We start from the raw sequence: 19,866 nt of genomic DNA, 5'->3' as shown, positions 1-19,866 counted from the left end.
TACCAATTTCTTAATTCCTAAGGAATAATCTAAAAAATAAAAGACCTTTATTTACCTTATAATATAACCCACAAGGTGGTCAGTGTGGGGAAGCACAAACAAAGACTTTCCTGAGAGTTCACATGCATTGCACAAAGCTGCAGCCCTTTCTGAAGCAATGACATCTTCCCCTGTTGATAAGCCCCAGAAAGAGAAAAACAAAATAAGTAGTGTATTTTTTTATATGAATATTTCCCCGAATCTGGAATTTGGTATAAAAACCTAAAGCACTTTTCACCATGTCAATACAACTCTTAGGTTCCTTTGAGAGCCTGGGGTTATTAACACAAACCTTTTAGGAAAAAAATTGTGGAATTTTCTAAGCCAGGACAGGAAGGCCAAGTAATGCCAACAGATACAACATACAGCTATTTTTAAAAACATAACTCAAAATGGAAGCAACAGTTCATGAGAGAAGTTTCCAAAACCACTTAGGATGGTATAAGTCTTAACATAAAAACAAAAAAAAAATATTATGCGTCTAAGAAAATCTGGGAAAGCAGAAAAAACAAGTATTTAAAATGATGGGGCTGGGGTATACCTCAATGTTAGAATGCTTTCCTGGCATGGGCAAAGCCCTGTGTTCAAGTCACACACATACACACAAAAGTCACACACATACACACAAAAAAATGTTACATAAAATAACATGTTCTTAGAGAAAATTACAAATCCTATAGCATTTTTCTTTGCATTTGTATAAGGAATAAAATTTTAAATAAACCTCAAACTAGTAAATGACATGTTTACAAAGCAAATGAATTAACTGTTTTGTTAACGGATTCATGACTACATTGGGAAGTAAGTGGAGATGGAGGAGTAGGATTTAGATTTGTAATCTTTATTATAATTCTTTTTTTATAACAAATGTTTATTCATGCATTTTTGGTACTTTTTAAAAAATTAACACACCATCAACCCAAAAATTGAATGCATGAAAGATTTAAACAGTAAAGAATCTACATTCTGGTAATGAGAACTGGAGGTATAAAGCAGGAATAGCTGCAACATTCGACACTTGCCAGGGTGTCCAACTCAATATTTTTTTAGAAATGAGTTTGACCTAGATGTACATGTGAAAAGATGTTAGTATGGTAAGTGAAAGGTCAATATGTATTAAATCACATTTATTTTTGTTAGTATAAATAGTGTTAATTAATTGATCTTTTGTTACCTGGGGGCAAAGGGGTTTTCTTCTGAATCAGAACCACTGCAACTTTTGTGTTTCTTCCTTGTAAACTTTGCCTGCAACAGAAAAACAATAAAATTAATTAAATAAATCATTTTAACTAAATGTATTCAAGCTTTAAATAAAACACAAGTTTGATGATTAAATTTAAGATTGACTAAAAATATCAAGATTATAGTGAATCTTTTCCTGCACATAAAGAACATATATGGAATAATCATTTCAATTTTAAAAGTATAATCTTACATCAAGCTTCTTAACCTTACAAAAATATGCTTTTGCAAAAGCTTAATATATATTTATATGGGTATTTTATTGAGGTAGAAATTACAACACAACTTCTTTATAATGATATATTAGTCATTCCCTTTAAAAGTGAAAGATTAATATGTGCTTTTATGTAAAAATTACAATACAACTTATTTCTTTTGAGTGATACATTAGTCATTCCCTTTAAAAGTTTAATGTATTTTTTTTGTAAAAACTGTAATACAATTTACTTAAAATTTACTTCTTTACAGCAATACATTACAGTAGTCATGCAAAATAATTAATTATCTTAAAAGTGAATAGTGATAAAGTGAAAGGATCTTATGGGACCAAACAGTAAATTATAATGTCTCCAAAACAGATCATAAATGCAAGAAAAAACATTTGCAAATGTCTTTCAATTTGTCTTCTAAATTTTGTTACAGATTTGGCATTAAATGCAGTTAATACTTAAGAAACTAAACAAATTTCACTGGAGGTCAGCAATCCCCAAAGTGACCACTACAGTCCAAAGAGCACTCTGTTGCCTTCAATAAATGTTAGTAACACAGATATTTGCAAATTACCATGGGCAGCCTGATAAATGGAGGTCATACCTGACAATTTCCACCCTGGTAGCGCATTCGGACTGCTTTTCTTTCCACTGAGGCTCATCCCAGTCTAGTTCATAGAACACAACCACCAGGGCTGGCACCAGATTCAGATGTTTATTCATCCAGCCAGTCTTTAAGATCCCTTTAGGAATGTACCATTCATACGAAGTTCTCTACAAATAGTGGCAAAAGTTAAGGAAGTGGTTTTCGTTTAATTTTTTATAATAATAGCAGCAGAAACCAACTATTGGGTGCCAAGCAATGTTTGTACATTTATCTCATTCAATATGCACAATACCCATTTTGAAGATGAGAAAAATTAAGGTTTACAAAAATTTAAATAATTTAAATTAAATTATTTATGTGTTAGAAGTAGAATCTCACCCCTAGAAACACTACATTTCCCATTTAAGGAAGAATGACCAAAGTCAAAGAGCTCCTAATGATGTCTAGGATCTCAAGTACCCTGTAAAGAAGTATCTAGTCGTCTAAGAAAATTCTACTCCTATTCTTCACCATTCCAGTTTCTGTTTTTCAAAAAGCTGCTAAAATAAAAATATTGGCTGAAATTTAATATGGCTTCACTTATTTCAAAGATAAATTGCCATGAAAACAATTCACTTTACTTGTGGATAAAACATCATTCACAAGCTTGTTTTATATCACCAGCTTGTGGCATGGTTCGAGTTACCTAACACAAAGCAAGCACCCAAAAAGTGTATCTGAAATTGAACAAAACTGAAAAGACCATGGATTCTACAATGATGTTATAGAATCAAGATATTCTATAATGATCAGAAAGGTAAGACCTCCTTTTAAGAAACTGTGAAATTTGTGGAGACATGGGGTTCTTTTTCTACAAATAAAAATGGCAAATGTAGGCTTATAGGTTACAAAGCTTTTAAATGTAATTATTCCTCTGGGTTTAAAAATTAACCATTAATAAACATATATATAGTATACTACATAGTACATGAAGATGCCTAAGGTTTTCTTTATACACCACTGTAACCACTGCCATGATAAACTTAGGGATCTTCCCAGACACACGAGAACAAAAAATGACATATACACACACACACACACAGGGAGAGAATGCATACAATCCTAATGTCATTACCTTGGGTCTACATTTGGGATATTCATGGTCACCTGGGAGCACCTTGAAAGAAATTGGTACCCGATCAGCTCTTCGATTGGCACAGAAAGCATCCCAGACAGCTCGATGGATAGCATTATAAACTACATCTAGTCCAGTAAGTGTAACAAAAGCCATAGGCCGACAACATAATTCCACAGGAAAGTCCCACTGTGTGGGGCTCATAGTTATGGTGCCACAAAAAATCTGAAATACAAATGTTAATACGTTCATAATTAATTTTAAAAAAACAACATCTATATATAATACGTGAATATCTGTCATTCAAAAATCATTACGAAAAACGGAAATGCTTTGAATGTCTGAAAACCATCAAGCCCATATAATGGAGGAAAGCAAAAGGTGAGTTGGATCTATTAAAATTATTATGCTAGAATTTTTTTTAAAAAAATTTCACATTAAAATAATGTATATTATTATAATGTATACAGATATATCAGTATTTTCAGTAATTTTTCAAAACATACACCAAACTTTGGAGTTAGCAGATCAAAAAAGTAAGAAGGAAATCAAAACAATAGTCTACATGATCTATTTCATATATAAGTAATAAAAGAAAAATAATTATTGACTTATATAATAAAGTATAACTTCCTCTAATTTCTCTGTAATAGATAACATGAAAATTTTCAGTGTATAGAATATTATTAATATAATATGCTTATTAAAGTAACAATTGTTTTCTCATTTTCCACATTTAATATAAAATGTACTATTTAAGGGAATATTTGAAAGAAAAATAATAATAAATGGAATTTGCTAGGAGGGTATGTCTCTATTATGCCATTTAGCTAAGACTATAATAAATCCAAGTACGTGCTGACTGTGGAAAAACACTTACATGAAAATGTGCTTTTTCCAAACAAAACTGTGATATTTTTTAAAGAACCTCATTTTTAAAAAGGTGTATCATGAGCTCCTTAAAAAGGTGATATTTGGGAGCTGGGGTTGTAGTTCAGTGGTGGAGCGCTTGCCTAAGCACGTGTGAGGCACTGGGTTCAACTCTTAGCTCCATATATAAATAAATAAAATAAAGACCCATTAACAATTAAAAAAAAAAAAGAAGGTGATGTTCACCAATATCATACAGAACTCAGCATAATAGTGTGAAAAATGAGGTGCACTTATGCCACTACTTGATCCCTAAAACATGGAATATTTGTAACTGAAAAGTTAATTTAGGAAAGACTACTAAGCATCTCATGTTCATGTACTAAGAACAATGAATATTGAGTAAATGATTTGGAAAGTTTGCCAGAAATGATAACTGTCTACAACATAAATTGTGAAATTCTTCAGATAGATATTTTTAAGACAGGATTAAGCTATAAGGGCAAAGATAAAAATATGCTATAACTAGGGGGAATGAACACTAAAAAGAGGTAGTCCAAATACAAGATGTGTACCTTTGCTTAATGCCAAAGAAGCCAGACTAGAGCTCTAAAGGTTAATTTTTCTTAAAAATCCCAAACACTCAAAAGAAATAGCTGTCATCTTTGAATATGGAGTAGAAATAAAGGGAACTACAAATGACTTATAAAACTTTAAATCAATGCTGACCCAAGAGAAATATAATATCAGCCACATATATAATTTAAAAATTTCTAGCAGTCATATTAAAAGTAAAAAGAAAAATGGAACTCATTTTAATAATATTTTGTTTAACCTGGTGAGTCTAAAAACATCATGCAAACATTAGTGCTATTAATGATATTTTGCATTTTTTTCTTCACTAAGTCTTGAAAATCTAATATTTTATATGCACAGCACATATCCATTCAAACTAGCCTATTTCAAGTGCTCAATAGCCACTCGCGGCTATTGGTAACCATAATGGACACTGTAGCTCTAAATTATGGTAAATATTCCAAAATTACTATATGAAAACTGAATCATAAATTCCTCCCATATTCTACCTTAAAAGTTAGACACTTGAAATAGCCATGCTTATTCTGAAACATAGGGATGGAAGAATGGGAAGAACATAGGTCAAGGACAAGTGCAGACCGAATGGATGTTAATGACAGCCAAGGGAAGAGAAATTTCCAGATATCCTTGTAGTCAATGGGGCAACTAACCAAAGTGACATTGAAAGGCATGCAGAAACAGTAAATGAACATTCTGGATGGAGGCCATGTAATGCAAGGGAAGTAATCTGGGAGCTAGCATGGAAGATGTAAGGAAGGTGACCCAATCAAAGTGGTAAAAAAAAAAAAAAAAGAATGTGATGGTTATTTTTTAATTAACTGTGAGTTCAGGATGCAGGATGTTAGAAATAGAATTCAGAAATGTCCAACTACAAAATGATCAAAAAGAAGAATGACAGTTTGGAGCCGATGGGGGTAGGGTATGAAAAGCTGATTTGGGGATGTGAAGCAACACTATTCCTAAAAAAACTCAGGAAAAGATTCTGCCCTGGTAGCTCCAATAAGGACTGGAGGAGAAATATCTTTGTAAGCCCAAAGGCAGACGAAATCTTTCTCTCCTACGACCACCCACCACACCTGAAAGTTCCTAGAAATAAGCGCGTTTCATTTCGGGGCTAACAGGGAAGTTCCAGGATTGGCACTCCTTTATGCCTTAGGAAAACGCAGGCCCTCAAATCAGTACTGATAAAAGCTAGTCGTTTTTCTCGGCCGTCTCGCCAGGCCCCGCATATCTCCGGGCCCACACTCACCCAGGACGCACGCCCTGGGCCCGCAGTAGCTGTGGCCAGTCGCCGCCTGCAAGGAAAGGACGAGGGGAGGCAGGCAGGGGTGTCACAGACTGCCCAGAACCGTCCCTACGCTAGAAGCCCGTGAGCCGGCTCCAGTAGGCGAGACTTCCTTTTCCCCACACACTGGCACAGGAAGCACTTTTTGGACGTGCGTGACAGCACTCTACACCAATCGCAGTCCTGGATCTTTACGTTGCTCCTCAAAACGTCAGGAAGGCGCTCCACTTCCCAGACGAGAAAGATATGGGGGCGGAGCCAATAGGAGCCAATAGGAGAAGCGGTAAGTGGGAGGGGGCGGAGCCTCTGCCGTTGCCGCCCTGTAGCCTCCTACTAGACGCCTGAGCGCCTTACCTGCCGCGGCGTCGGCCTTCCTCCCATTGCCCACCTTGTCCTGCTGGGTACTGCAGACCGCTGAGTGTGCGCGTGAACTCGCGTTTACGGCTCCGAAGGAGCTTACTCCCCACCCTGCATACGCGGCACCGAAGGGGAACGCCCTGGCCTCGGGGCCGCTGCCCTTGCTTTTTCTTAGTTGTCGCGACCACTGTCCGCCTGGGAGGCGCCCGGCGCGATGAGCGCCAACGAGGACCAGGAGGTGAGTTCTCGGGCTGGACACTCTTTCTCCGCGCTAGCCCGTAGGTAGGGCATCCTAGCAGCCCGAGGCCCCGCACGTGTGTCCTTCGCCTTAGAGCCCGGCTGAGATGCCCTTCCAGGAGGGGTCAAGTATGTGTGACTGGGGGAGGGTCTTCCTTGACCTCACCCTACCCGCATTTGTATTTTTGCAAACCTGACAATCTACCTAGGTTCCTTATTACCGATGATGAGTGCCCTTGGTACCCGACCCTGGTGTGCTGGGCTGTCTTTATATCCCAAGTTGCTTAGCGCTTGGGTACTGAGTTATGCTGACTTGGAATCTGACCACCTTTAAATTTTAAAATGCATTGGCTGGTAAACAGAGGGTTAATTGAGTTAGTTAAATTTCTGGTCGGGGAAAATAATGTATTTAGTGTCTCCAGTTTCTCTTCATACTGTCTAGTGAACTCATTTCTCCATCTGTTAGTTGTTCAGTGACTACAAAATTTGTTTTGAGTATACAGATACCATCTGAATTGTAGGGTTTATGCTTATTTTATTGTGAAATGTTTGACATTGAATCATTTAATAGAGTTCGAAGGGATGCCAAAGGACTTCTGGAGGTGACTCTTCTAGCTGTAATGTGTATAAATGAGGAAAGATGTCTATAGTGATAAAGTGAGTGCCCCAGGCTGCACATTGAATATATGGTAGAATTAGGATTAGGACCCAAGTCTCCCTGGGTAGTAGATTAGTAGTATTTCCCTGACTATTTAGATGGAGTGTATTACTTGAAAGTCAGCATTTTACATGATATCTATATACCTTTCTAAAATATTCTTTCCAGGTGATTTTCTAAAGCTTTAATAATCCTGACTCTTGGTGGATTGGGGGGATATGTTCCTAGGAAGAACTGGAGGAGGAGATGTTTAATCAATGGATACAGAGTTACAAGTAAATAGGAAGAATAAGTTATGTTCTGTTACATTGTAGAGTGGCCATAGTTAACAATAGTGTGATGCATATTTAAAAATAACTACAAGAAGGGATTTCAAGTGGTCTCACCCCTGAAGAAACAGTGAATTGAGGTGATGTATATCCTAATTACCCTAATCTGATCATTGTATAATACTTACACATGTCAAAGTACTACATTGTACCCCATAAATATGTGTAATTTTCTTGCTATCAGTTTTTTTTTTTTTTTAAGTCTTCCTGCGAAGCATAGAATATAGGGTGATGTTTCTTAAAGTTTGATTGATGGAATAGCTTCCACTTGTGGTTGTTAAAATCAGATGCCTGTACTCTACTGTAGACCTAATGATTCGAAATTTCTATGGTGGGACCCAGGAATCACCATTTTTTATTATTATGAACACGTGTTAATTGTACAAGTTAATGGGTTTCACTATGACATTCCAGTGCATGCATATACTATACCTCGATCCTATCTACCCTCCCTTCTACACTTTCGGGTCTTCCCATCTCTGCTCCCTTCCTCCCTAGTCCTCTTCCCATTCCCTGGTTGTCCCCTTTTATTTTCAGACCATTTTTGTTGTTGTTGTTTTCACACATAAAAGAAAACATGCATTACTTGCCTTTCTGTAACTGGCTTATTTTGCTTAACATGATGTCCTCCAGTTCCATTTTCCTTCAAAGGTCATGATTTTATTCTTTATGGCTGAATAATACTCCATTTTGTGTGTGTATGTATCATATTTTCTTTATCCATTCATCCATTGATGTGCATCTAGACTGACTGTGTCTTAGTGCTATCATAAATATGGGTATATAGGTGTCTCTTTTTCATGCTGACTTTATTTCCGTGAGTGGTATAACAAGATCATATGATAATGCTATTTTAATTTTTTAAGGAACCTCCGTATTGTTTTCAATAGTGACTATATTAATTTATAAGGAATCTTTGTTTTAACAGGAGAATCTTTTCTTCTTCTTGATGAATGTCCAGATCTTTAAAGATAGTTTCCTGTCCAGTTTTTAAAACCTCCTCAGATGAGATGGTTCCTTTTAGCTTTTCATACAGTCGTTCTTTTTAGTTCTTTTACTATCCTGGAATACAGTGTTCATGAACAGATTCTCAGTTTATTTATGTCCCATTTTAAAACTGTGGCATCACACTGATTTCTGATTTACTTTTAGCTTATACCCTTAAAGTGCTTTATACAAAGCAATTTGTCTTTCATCCTCTAATTGTATATTTAGGTATCTAAGTACAAATTCTATTTAACTCCATTGAATTTCATTTCATCATTAGTTGTTGTTGTTGTTGTTGAGATCTTTTGGATTTTTATTCTTCCACTAGCATGATTCACTGTCTCAAATTATCGTCCACAAAATTAATAAACCTGCCTTTTATTTTTGTTCCTATCCAATCATTAATTAAAACATGGGAGAGGATTAAGGACAAAGGAGTAGCACTATATTTTGGGTGAAGTTATTTTCTCTGATCTAATCTTATTTTGTTAATTCTTGAATCAAGTTTGAATTCCTGTATTGTTTTCTGAATAGGTAGTAAGAGAAACTTGCGGAGCCTTTCCGAAATCCAGATAGACTCCAGGCGTAGTGTTTTTCTGCTAATGAACCAATTGAATTACCTTAAGAAGGATTAGGTACATCTTGTTTTACATGTACTTACTAGGTTTTAAGTATTTCTTCTAACTCTCTTGGGCTGTCATATACTATTTCTTTAACAATTTATTCTAAAATTTTGTCCATGTAGATTAAGGTCATCATCTTTATTTTATAAAATTCATGATATGAAATCTATTTTAGAAAACTCAAACATATACCCAAATGCAGTTCTTTCTTGCATCTCTTCTCAGGAATTCACCCGGTGCTCTCTAAAAGTGATTGAGACTTCTTTATAAAGCCATGGTATTCTAAGAAATATTTTCAGGCAAGGATTACTCGTTTCTTGTAGTCCTATCCTCTTATCTTGAGTAGATCCTGTCAATGTTTTTCTTAAAAGTTCTTGTGCCTTACCTTTTTTTTTTTTTTAATAGCTTTGTATCATTCTATGGAAAGAATTACAAACATAAATAACATATGTAGAGAATGAGAATTTGTTTACGCTTCTTATTTTTCATCTTCAAGTTTAATATTTTCTCTATCCCAGGCTGCTTTTCAATAGAATGATAGAGGGCACATGCTCTGGAGTTGCTTTAAACCAAATCTTGCATTCCTCTATAGTAGGAAGGAGGAAATCTGGTGATAGGATCTTCTTCACAAGATTGATTTGAGAATAATTGAGAAGACACAATGTAAAATGCTTAACATTGTCTAATACATAGTTTCAAAGTAAATATTTTCAGTGTGATTGTGATTTGTTGGTATATACACATATATCATCATCATCTAAGTTCTTATAAGTTAACCAATTTTATATAGTTGAGTGGGCTTGAATCAGAAGCTAAATACCCTACATTTAATCTATTTATACCACTAAACCTAACTCATTGATTTTCTTTCAGATGGAACTAGAAGCATTACGTTCTATTTATGAAGGAGATGAAAGTTTCCGGGAATTAAGTCCAGTTTCATTTCAATATAGGGTAAGACATGGCATGAATAGGTATACTTATTGCTTTGCTAGGAAAAAAACCAAAGATTGCTAAAATTGCTGATTATTTTTTTAAATTTAGTGTTTTAAATTTATTACATCTTTGTGTTTTCCAAAGCAGTTAAATAAAAGATTCATCACAGTGACGTTAACCATTCTTAACATTTAAAATTTAATTCAGAATCTATTTTAAAACCAAGATAACTTATTTTTTTATTGTGCCAGAATCATAAAATGTTAGACATGGAGAAACCTTAGAAATTATATGGTCTTGCCTTCTTAAAGATGACTTCTCTCCATTTAACTTCTAAAGTTCCTATAGCTGATATTGATAAATATTAGGATGAAAATCCAAGACTATATTCCAGGTCTCGTGTGCTTTTTACTACCCTCTGATACAGTCAAGAAAGGGTGATATTTTCTTAATTCTGCATTCTAAATATGTATGGATATTTAATATATGTAATGGACACATATGAAACATTTTTCTTTGAAATGGAGTTGCTAGTAACTTATCAACATGTGTCATTGTTTTATGTTGTAAATAAATATAAACAAGTTATTCAAGAGATTACAAGTAATAAAAGATTTATGGTTATTATGCACATTGTCACCATTTAAAATAAATTACATAAGAAGTGATCTTTATATATGATTTTATTGTAAACTATCACAGAAAGTAATTTCCTTATAGTTACTTCCTTTGGATGCTCTCTTCTCTGCTCAGCAGTTCTCATTTCCCTTTCAAGTTTAACACTTTAACACCATTTTCATGCACATAGCAGCCAGGAGACTTTTTTTTTTTTTTTTTTTTTTTTTTTAAATGAGAGAGCATTTTTTTCAATTAATGACGAAGACACTAACAGTTCTAAATACCAGACAGAATCATGGAGAAATTTTTAAAATAAACTTAACACTACAAAGAAAACTTGGAAAAGTATGACACTTCTAAATAAAAAATATATAGATAGCTTCAACCGGGGGATTTTTTTAATAGCCAAAATTAAAGGTGGAGTCACATCCTAGGTGCTTCTGTTGAGTCTAGCTGCCTTCTCAAACTTTATTAACTATTGTCATCCTCCTCTTAGTGAATGCGAGATTGAAAATTTCCCTGTACTTTCCTAAATGTCTCCATTAGAATCAGTTATTTATTGAGCACTCAGCACCATATGCAGAATGCTCTAAAATCTCAATCTACTATCTCCGATCTCATGTGTCATTCCTCTTCAATCCATCCTTTGTACTATAGGATGGATGTTGACAGTCAAAGGAGATAAGTTATTAGAGTTCTGCCAGTGCCCGAGTCAAGCCCCTCAGTTCTTATATAGAATGATTTAGAAGGCTCCTAAATGACTGACTTTCCTACTTTCAGTGGTCCTCCAACATTTAGTCATCTCATTCCCTTTTTTGAAAAGGATTCTCCATGGATCCTTCACCTATATAAAAAATGAGAGCTAAATTCCTTAGCTTGACACTCGAAAGTCTGATTTGAAATGCTTCTCTAGACCTTCCCAGCCAATAACATGTATTAAACATAATAGATTGTTAAGTATTTTCCTGAAGTTTTTTTTTTTAATATTATGTTTTTTGATACATTCTTTGCTCTTTCCCTCACCTATTATCCATTATTCATCTGGCTTTTCCTTTAAGGCCTAACTCAAGCTGCCTCTGATATATTTGACCCATGTCTCCTATTTCTGCCCTGAATTTGAAGCAAAATTAACCATGCTCTTTCTACCTTGCTCTATTTCTTTTAAACTAGTGTACTATAATTTAGTGAGTCATCTAAATGAGCTATCTCCTTTAAAGACATGAGTGGTGTTGTCTTTATTTTTATCTTCAGTATCTATTTATCATAATATGAGACATGTGGCAATTTATTCCTAAGGTTACCTGGAGTAGGGACTTAGTGATGGCAGAAAGCAAGTAACTTTTATCACATTTTAATTATCTTTGTATTCAAAATAAGCATAAACTGATGGCATTATTGTGCACATAATCAACTTATACAGGTATATAAATAGATTCCTACATTTATTTGATATGATTTCTGAGGCCCACCTTAGATTGGTATGGAATATGATTAAGACTAAAGGGGTGAGGATGAAAAACTAATGTAAAGAAAATAAAGATGAATCAAGTAATAATTCAGTTGAAAAAAAATTTAATCTTATTGCTATTTAAAATCAATATTTTTAGGGGCTGGGATTGTCGCTCAGCGGTGGAGCGCTCGCCTGGCATGGGTGGGACCCAGGTTTCATCCTCAGCACCACATAAAAATAAAGGCATTATGTTGTGTCCATCTACATCTAAAAAAATCAATATTTTAAAAAATTAATATTTTTAGAAACGAATAGAACATATTTTTTAGAAAAGCTACAGAGAAGGTGCTGATTCATGAACTATCCCATGGTTTTGTTAGAAAACCACCATGTTGCAACCACCAGTGCAATAATTGATTCAGGCAAGATTATTGATGGATGCTAAAACCTTGAGGTAAAAGGTTTTTGAGAAACAAGGTATTCACACAGTTTTGTAGTATTATTCACAAGATTGCTTGGTTACAAAATGAAAAGGTGCCTTAACACTGAAGAGATCTGGAGAATATCACCTTAACCAAGTGATCAAATTTAGGATCCGTAGTGATGATAAGAGCCTCCCTAGATGATGCTAAGAGAGTATGTCACATCATCTATATGGTATCCTTACCAAAAATGTTGAATTTGAATCTGTATAGAAGAAACAGTCAGTTCATATCTAGCTTTTATATAAGAAAACTAGCCTAGATTCTTATAAAAGACATTTAAAAAGCTGGGGAGAGTGCTGGGGACTCTTCTAAATGATCCTTTAATGAATTATATATTTGTGGGTTAGGGTGATATCTATTAAAGGATATTTTAGATATGATTGGAGAATTTTTAACATGAATTATAAATTAGGTAATATTTTTGTATCAATGTTGACTTTCTTAGGTGTGATAATGGTCCTGTGGTTATAAAAGAGAATGTTCTTAGGATACTTTACCCATTTATATTTGAAGACATTACTTTCAAACTGTTCAACAAAAAAAGAAAAAAAAGGAAAAATATCACACATGTTGGGAGAGTGGAAGTTGATTCTATGATAAAAAGGGAGAAATAAAGTAAATGGAACAAAAAGTACTTAGTAAATAAATTTCGGTGAGCATTCATTGAACTATTTCAGTTTTAAGATTATAATTTAAAGAAAAACAAATGTTGGGGAAGCAAAAAAAAACAAAAGACATGCTTAAATTATTCAGGAGTTACTGTCCAGCCTAAGGTATTATTTTTCCTTACCCGTTTTCTTTCTCTCTCAATTTTATATTTCATTTTCTTATTTCTTGGAATTGTGTGAATGATATACAAATAATTGTATTGTAATTATTTGTTCTTCATGACTGTTGTGATATCATAGTCAGAAAACTTGAGACAAAGATGAATTTCAGTTTGTGGATTGTTATTTTTGTCCTTTTTGGGGGGGGGGGCGTGTATCAGGGATTGAACTTAGGAGTGCTTACCCACTGAGCCATGTCCCCAGCCTTTTTTTTTTTTTTTTTTTTTGAGACAGGACCTCACTAAGTTGCTTAGGGCCTTGCTAAATTGCTCTGCTGGGACTGGCTTTGAACCAAGGATCCTCCTTCCTCGGCCTCCTGAGCTTTGGGATTACAGGCTTATTCCACCGTGACTCCCCATTATCTTCTTATTCCCCCAGTTGATGTCTTATCTTCATTCCCAGCAAACTTGGTGAAAACCAAAAATTTACATAAGATGTGACCTTGGTACTAGAAAAGCTGATAGACTGATAGAGAGGCCATGGTCATAAACTACACCTGTTAAGGTACACTGGGACTAAATTAAAAGTTAGACTCCCTTTATATTCTCCTTTGCCCCGCTCAGTCTTAGCCTACACCCATGAACTTTTCAAAATATTACTTTTCTGATCTGAGCATGAGTATTGGAAAGAATTAACTACTTTAAAGATCATGATTTAGCACTCTGTCTTTTTATCACTTTTCACAAGCCTAAGATTTCCCTTTTCTTCAGATAGGTGAAAATGGTGATCCCAAAGCCTTCTTAATAGAGATTTCCTGGACAGAAACATATCCCCAAACACCTCCAATTATATCTATGAACGCTTTTTTTAACAACACCATGTGAGTAGTTTTGTTTTCATTGTTTTTACATTTCACTCTCTATTTTACTCTCCTCTTAACATGTTTGTTCTGCATTGTAGATCATCAGCTGTAAAGCAGAGTATATTAGCCAAGTTACAGGAAGCTGTGGAAGTGAATCTTGGAACTGCTATGACCTATACATTATTTGAATATGCCAAAGACAATAAAGAGCAGTTCATGGAGAATCATCATCCCATTAATTCTACAGTGAGTATGTGATGATTTTTTTTTGCAAGATTCTTTTATTGTTTTAGTTTTAGTCTGCTATTGATTAATTTTAGATCCTTAAATTTTTTTTTTTAAATTGGAAGCAGACTTCATCAAAACTAGAGACTCGTTTTCATAAAACTGGGATATTGTAGAACCTAGTTTTGTTGTGAGGTTTTTTGGTTTGTTTTTGTTTTTGATTTTTGGAGTACTGGGGATTAAACCCTGGTCCTTAATGCATACTAGACGAGCTATCTACCAATAAGCCACATCCCCAGTCCAAGAATCTAGTATTTTTAAAATTTACTTAATCTCTTTATAGAACTTAGATTAGCTAAGGTTTTTCTTATGTAGCACTAAAATATGTATGAAATTGATCTCTCCATGAGACTTATTTTGTAAATAGCCTTGTCATAGTTCAATTTGAAGGTGTTACAGCTTTAGGAGATCTTAATGAATAGAAAAAATAATGAATTTATTTCTAGAATAATTTTAGGAAATAATCATTTTTATGACCTGAAACATCAAATGTAAATCCTTTTTGCATCAAGTCTTGCACTGAAAGACTTTCAGTTGTCACCAGTAATTGAGTTGTATCCTGTGAACAGTACTATAAGTTTTTTGGCAGCAAAGGCCATGTTTTCTACTTGAATGGTTGTGGCTTCCACATTCTCAACAAAACACAGAAGAATACTCAAAGACAAATGGAGGAGCAGGAGAGGTTAGTAACTGAGCACATGGGCCTAGGGCCAGCCTGCCTGAGTTCAGATCCTCACTTAACCACTTATTAACTCTGACTTTAGGCAAGTGTTTTAATATATCTATGCTTAGTTTCTCACCAGCAAAATGAGGATTATAATAGTATCTACCTTATAAAATTATAGTAAAGATCAAATGAGTGGCATGTAAATCATTTATAGCCATGGTTAACTCCTAGTAAGCATTGTAAATTTTAGCTATCATAAATACTGACCATATGAACCCAAATGTTTTAAAGATTTTCTTCAGGGAACCAGGATGTTTTAAGTAGGTACATGTTTAACTTTCCAAATAGTAAAAGTTAACCAAACTGTAAATTGGTCATGGAACCTTGTATCTTTAACATAATACAGATAATCAAATCTTCCTTCTTAGGATTTTGGTTTTAACTCTTGCACTTAATATTATGTTCTTTGATGTGAACTACTGAGTGAAACCAATAATGTGTTAAGGGTACCCGATTTAATAAATGGGATTCTTTCATTTCATAGGTCTAGAAATTTTAAACCTTTTTTGGATATAGCTATATTTAATGTAACTCAGTAATAAGGTTGGAGTCTGAGAACTGTTTCTTCTTTTTAATTTTTTTTCAGACATCTATAAGCAATATCATCTCTGTTGAAACTCCTAATACAGCTCCATCAAATAAGAAAAAAGACAAAAAAGAACAACTTTCTAAAGCCCAGAAACGTAAACTGGCAGACAAAACAGGTTTGTGTTATTTTTTGTCTTTTTATAACACAAATAAATGGGTTACTTTTTGGCATGATATGGATGCTTAATATGTTTAGATTTAGAATATTAATTCTCTATTCTTGGAACATTTAGATCAGATACTTCTTGGGTCACAGGAATATTATAGATATTTAATGCTACTTTATCACAAGAGATAATCATTTGAAAATAAGATCACTGAGTGGCAAAGTAACTATAAATGAGTCTGATGATGAGCAACATTAGAATAGTATGGAAAAATGTATGTCCCACTTGTACACTCTAGCATGTTTGGGGTTTTCTAATTTACCTTTATGGCACATGTACATAATATTAAAAACTGTGTAGGATAGACCTTTCTCTTGAAATGAAGTCTGATAATACCATTAAATCTTAGCATTGTAAATAATTTAATAATTTTGTATATAGTTAACTTATTTGTACAACAACAATAAGATTTAAGAACAGAAATCCCATGTGTCCTAAATCAGAGTCTTTTAGAAAAGGATTATAAACTTCTACAATATACTTGATACCTTTACTTAACTTGGAAATTTGCAAATTGATATCAGTCTATAAATTTTTCCTGGTTGGGAAAAATGTGAACACTATCATGCATACACATTTATACTTAAAAATCTGTGTGCTACTGGTGTGAGGTTATAAAATGCCCTTTACTAAAAACTGATCCTTTTATTTTGGTGAGTGGGTTTAAAATTCTCTTGTAGTAGGATTGGTGGTTTATGTTTTATTTAATGTCTGTCTATGGCAGAATATAAATAAAGCAACCCTGTGTTAGTCTTCAAAACTACATTTTTGAAATTGTAATGGTTTGTGAAATAAAAATCTAGGCATCTGTTATACCTCATGTCAAAGCAGCATTAAAATATGAACAATGGAAATAATAAATTGTTAACATGTTATGGTCTGTTTTCTAGAATTTTGGTTACTATTTTTTTGCAGTGTTTTCGCATTTGTGTCAGTTACCTGTTATTTCAAGAAGAATGACCTATGATCACTTTTTTTCACTAATATCTTCCAAACTTCATTCTCTTTGATGATATCCACCTAAATTAGTTGTTTTCTCCTTAAAATGGCAATGTAGCAGTTAGTGACTTGAAGCTTTCATTCATAATAAAATTTTAATAGGACACAGCACTGTGAGTAAGGTATAATTAACCAAAATTAGTGACCTTCCACTGTGTACCTCATAACTAACAACCAGTAGGATAAGATTCTTATTGGCATGAAAGAGAAAAGAACCATTAGCATCTAAAATTGAGCTCCAATAATATTGCCTCTTTCCTGTAAGAATTCTGGGGTTAGGAGGATAGGGTCATACTCAGTGGTAGAGCACTTGCCTAGTACATGTGACGCACTGGATTCAATCCTTAGCACCACACAAAAATAAATAAATAAAATAAAGGTATTGTGTCCATCTACAACAACAACAAAAAAAAAAGATATTAAAAAAAAAATCCTGGGGTTATTTTATTTTTCACTTGCTGTAGAATTAATATAGGTTGAGTATCCTTCATCCAAAATATTTAGGACCAGCAGCATTCAAATTTTGGAAAATTTGTGTAGTTATCAATTGAGCAACCCTATTCTAAAAATCCACAATCTGAAATGCTCCAAAATCTAAAACTACTCAAACAGTTTCAAATGTTGTAGCATTTTGAATTTCAGATTTTTGGTTATGTATGCTCAGTCAGTATTATTTTTTAATATAGATTTTGATGGCTTCATAAAATGAGATATACATAGAACATACTTGAATCATAAAGGAAATCAAGCCATTTGAATTAAATAATTTTTAAATAGTATTGATTGTTTTGAACTTGTGTATCAAAAGAATGAAAACACTTTATAAACTATGAGTTCTTCTGTAAGTTCTTATGAACTTGTTTTCAAGTATTCTCAATAGAAGAATTATTTAAATAATACTTTATCAGAGCATAGCCAATTTTACATAAATTAACCAGGCCTCTTCTTAGTCTTAAAGCCACCCATATGTTTGTGAGACCTCCCGTGTTGGCCTAACTTCCTGGTGTAAAATGCTCATTCATGAAACAGTGAACTAGCACAACTTCTTACTTAATAAGCAGGGACTTTATATAAAGAAGAATTCTGCAATCCATGAAACTAATAAATTGATTCCAACCCACCTGCGTATTTTTTCATTAATAATAGGTTTTGTCTTGAGTGGAAACAAAGTAAATGTAAAAAGGGGATATACATCAATTACTTTGCAGAAATTCCCAGGAGAATGGTGCTTTCAACTCACAAAGATGATAAACTATTTTTATGACTTAGAAATATGGGATTTAAACCTTGAATCTATTTGCTACATATAATGTACAAAATCATATTTGTTAGAAAATTTGAAACTAGCTGAGTCTTAGAAATACAATTACTCTATTTTATTCTTCAGATCACAAAGGGGAACTTCCTCGCGGCTGGAACTGGGTTGATGTCGTGAAGGTATATAATATTTATATTCTCGTCTTCAAAACTGTTACAGTTATTGCCATCAATTAATGAAATTTCTGTTTTCAATTCCTACCCTCTCTGCAATCTTTGGAATTTCCTGGGATGTCTGTTTACATTCAGCATGTAAGTATTTTTGAAATATCCTTCGTTCTTGGCTTCCTAATATCCCAAGTTTTAGATGTTCTTTTCTTAAGTATTGCAAAGTCTACAGAAGTAAGTTATTGCTACAAAAAGCATGACTGTTTACATAAGTTTATATCAAGAATGGACATGTTTATATATAACTAAATTATGGATAATATGGAAACTGAAGAAAAAAACCAGTCATGGAAAGGAATGCTTCAGTTTTTTAGTAGAAATCACTTAAGTTTGTTTGTTTATTTTTAAGGACAGACTATAAATGTAGTTGCCCATCATTAGCAAAAAAGATTTTCTGGATTTGTTGCTTAAAATTGTTTACATTCTATTTTTAAATTTCTCAAATTTGTCTTGCACTTTCTAGTTTCAAATATATTAACTTACATTTAACACAGTAAGGTAGTTCTCTTTGTAGGACTTCATGAAATAAGTTTTGCATGGCAATTAGTCCACAACTGCTGTAAGTATTTAAAAGTAAAGATTAGGGTTTTAGTGAGGACCCACAGATATGAATAATTTACAAGCAGCTTCTTTTTTTCTTTAATAGAACAGGTATATGTTCATCAGTCAATAGTGACTACTCTCTTTTTAAAAATATCTTTATTATTTTTATGTGGTGCTGAGGATCAAACCCAGTGTCTCACACATGCTAGGCAAGGGCTCTACCACTGCTCTACCACAACCCCAGCCCCAAGCAGCTTATTCTTTTTTTAATTTTTATTTATTTTTTTTTTTAAAGAGAGAGAGAGAATTTTTTAATATTTATTTTTTAGTTTTCGGCGGACACAACATCTTTGTTTGTATGTGGTGCTGAGGATCGAACCGGGCCGCACGCCTGCCAGGCGAGAGCACTACCACTTGAGCCACATCCCCAGCCCAAGCAGCTTATTCTTGAAGTTTATTTTAAAAGCAACTATTTGGTCCATGAAATGTGTGTTCTATAGAAACTGTTTAATCTTTGTATGTCTAGATATAGGGGAAAATTTTTTTTCTAAGACTAGGGAGCCGTGAGGTGCAAAAAGAATAAAGATACACAATATATCTTCCTCCCTTCCTGGGCTAGAGGCTGATCTCATAGATAATTCCATTAAGAAAAAGCTACACTGACATTGGCTCATTATCTTTCCTTTGATGCTCGAGAAATACTTCATGTTGTCCTGCATGTAGCTCGCCATCTGAACACATTTTCTCCCCAACATGCTCTGTGCTCTAGAATGATCTGTTTTCTCAGTCAGATACTGATT

The 19,866-nt window shown here is 33.9% G+C and overlaps 2 protein-coding genes across 3 annotated transcripts in view; one reads left to right on the top strand and one right to left on the bottom strand.

The window, feature by feature from the left end:
* Positions 1-6,076, bottom strand: part of Trappc11 (trafficking protein particle complex subunit 11) — a 45,765-nt gene extending 39,689 nt beyond the window's left edge. For both annotated transcript variants that reach the window (XM_076853688.1, XM_076853689.1), the window contains exons 1-5: positions 5,928-6,076; positions 3,212-3,436; positions 2,095-2,264; positions 1,214-1,284; positions 56-170 (exon numbers count right to left, since the gene is read on the bottom strand). In XM_076853688.1, coding sequence (XP_076709803.1) covers positions 56-170; positions 1,214-1,284; positions 2,095-2,264; positions 3,212-3,415 — 560 coding nt within the window. In that variant the 5' untranslated portion in view covers positions 3,416-3,436; positions 5,928-6,076. The remainder of the gene's footprint in view (positions 1-55; positions 171-1,213; positions 1,285-2,094; positions 2,265-3,211; positions 3,437-5,927) is intronic.
* Positions 6,077-6,276: 200 nt separating this feature from the next.
* Rwdd4 (RWD domain containing 4) lies at positions 6,277-18,532 on the top strand. Its single transcript, XM_076855260.1, has 6 exons — positions 6,277-6,558; positions 10,028-10,108; positions 14,181-14,290; positions 14,371-14,518; positions 15,871-15,988; positions 18,426-18,532. The coding sequence occupies exons 1-6, from the start codon at positions 6,535-6,537 to the stop codon at positions 18,530-18,532; spliced, it is 588 nt and encodes a 195-aa protein (XP_076711375.1). The 5' UTR covers positions 6,277-6,534.
* The last annotated feature ends 1,334 nt before the right edge of the window (positions 18,533-19,866 follow it).

The sequence above is a fragment of the Callospermophilus lateralis genome, chromosome 4, assembly GCF_048772815.1.
Source record: "Callospermophilus lateralis isolate mCalLat2 chromosome 4, mCalLat2.hap1, whole genome shotgun sequence".
Classification (NCBI taxonomy): Eukaryota; Metazoa; Chordata; class Mammalia; order Rodentia; family Sciuridae; genus Callospermophilus; species Callospermophilus lateralis.
Note: the sequence above shows the minus strand (reverse complement) of the source record. Positions and strands in the feature narration are given on the sequence as shown.

Excerpts from the sequence above, each read along its gene's own strand:
- Rwdd4 (XM_076855260.1), top strand. The coding sequence starts at position 6,535 with ATGAGCGCCAACGAGGACCAGGAG. Across the intron at positions 10,109-14,180 it reads CAGTTTCATTTCAATATAGG|ATAGGTGAAAATGGTGATCC; the intron begins GTAAGACATGGC and ends CCTTTTCTTCAG. Across the intron at positions 15,989-18,425 it reads TAAACTGGCAGACAAAACAG|ATCACAAAGGGGAACTTCCT; the intron begins GTTTGTGTTATT and ends TTTATTCTTCAG.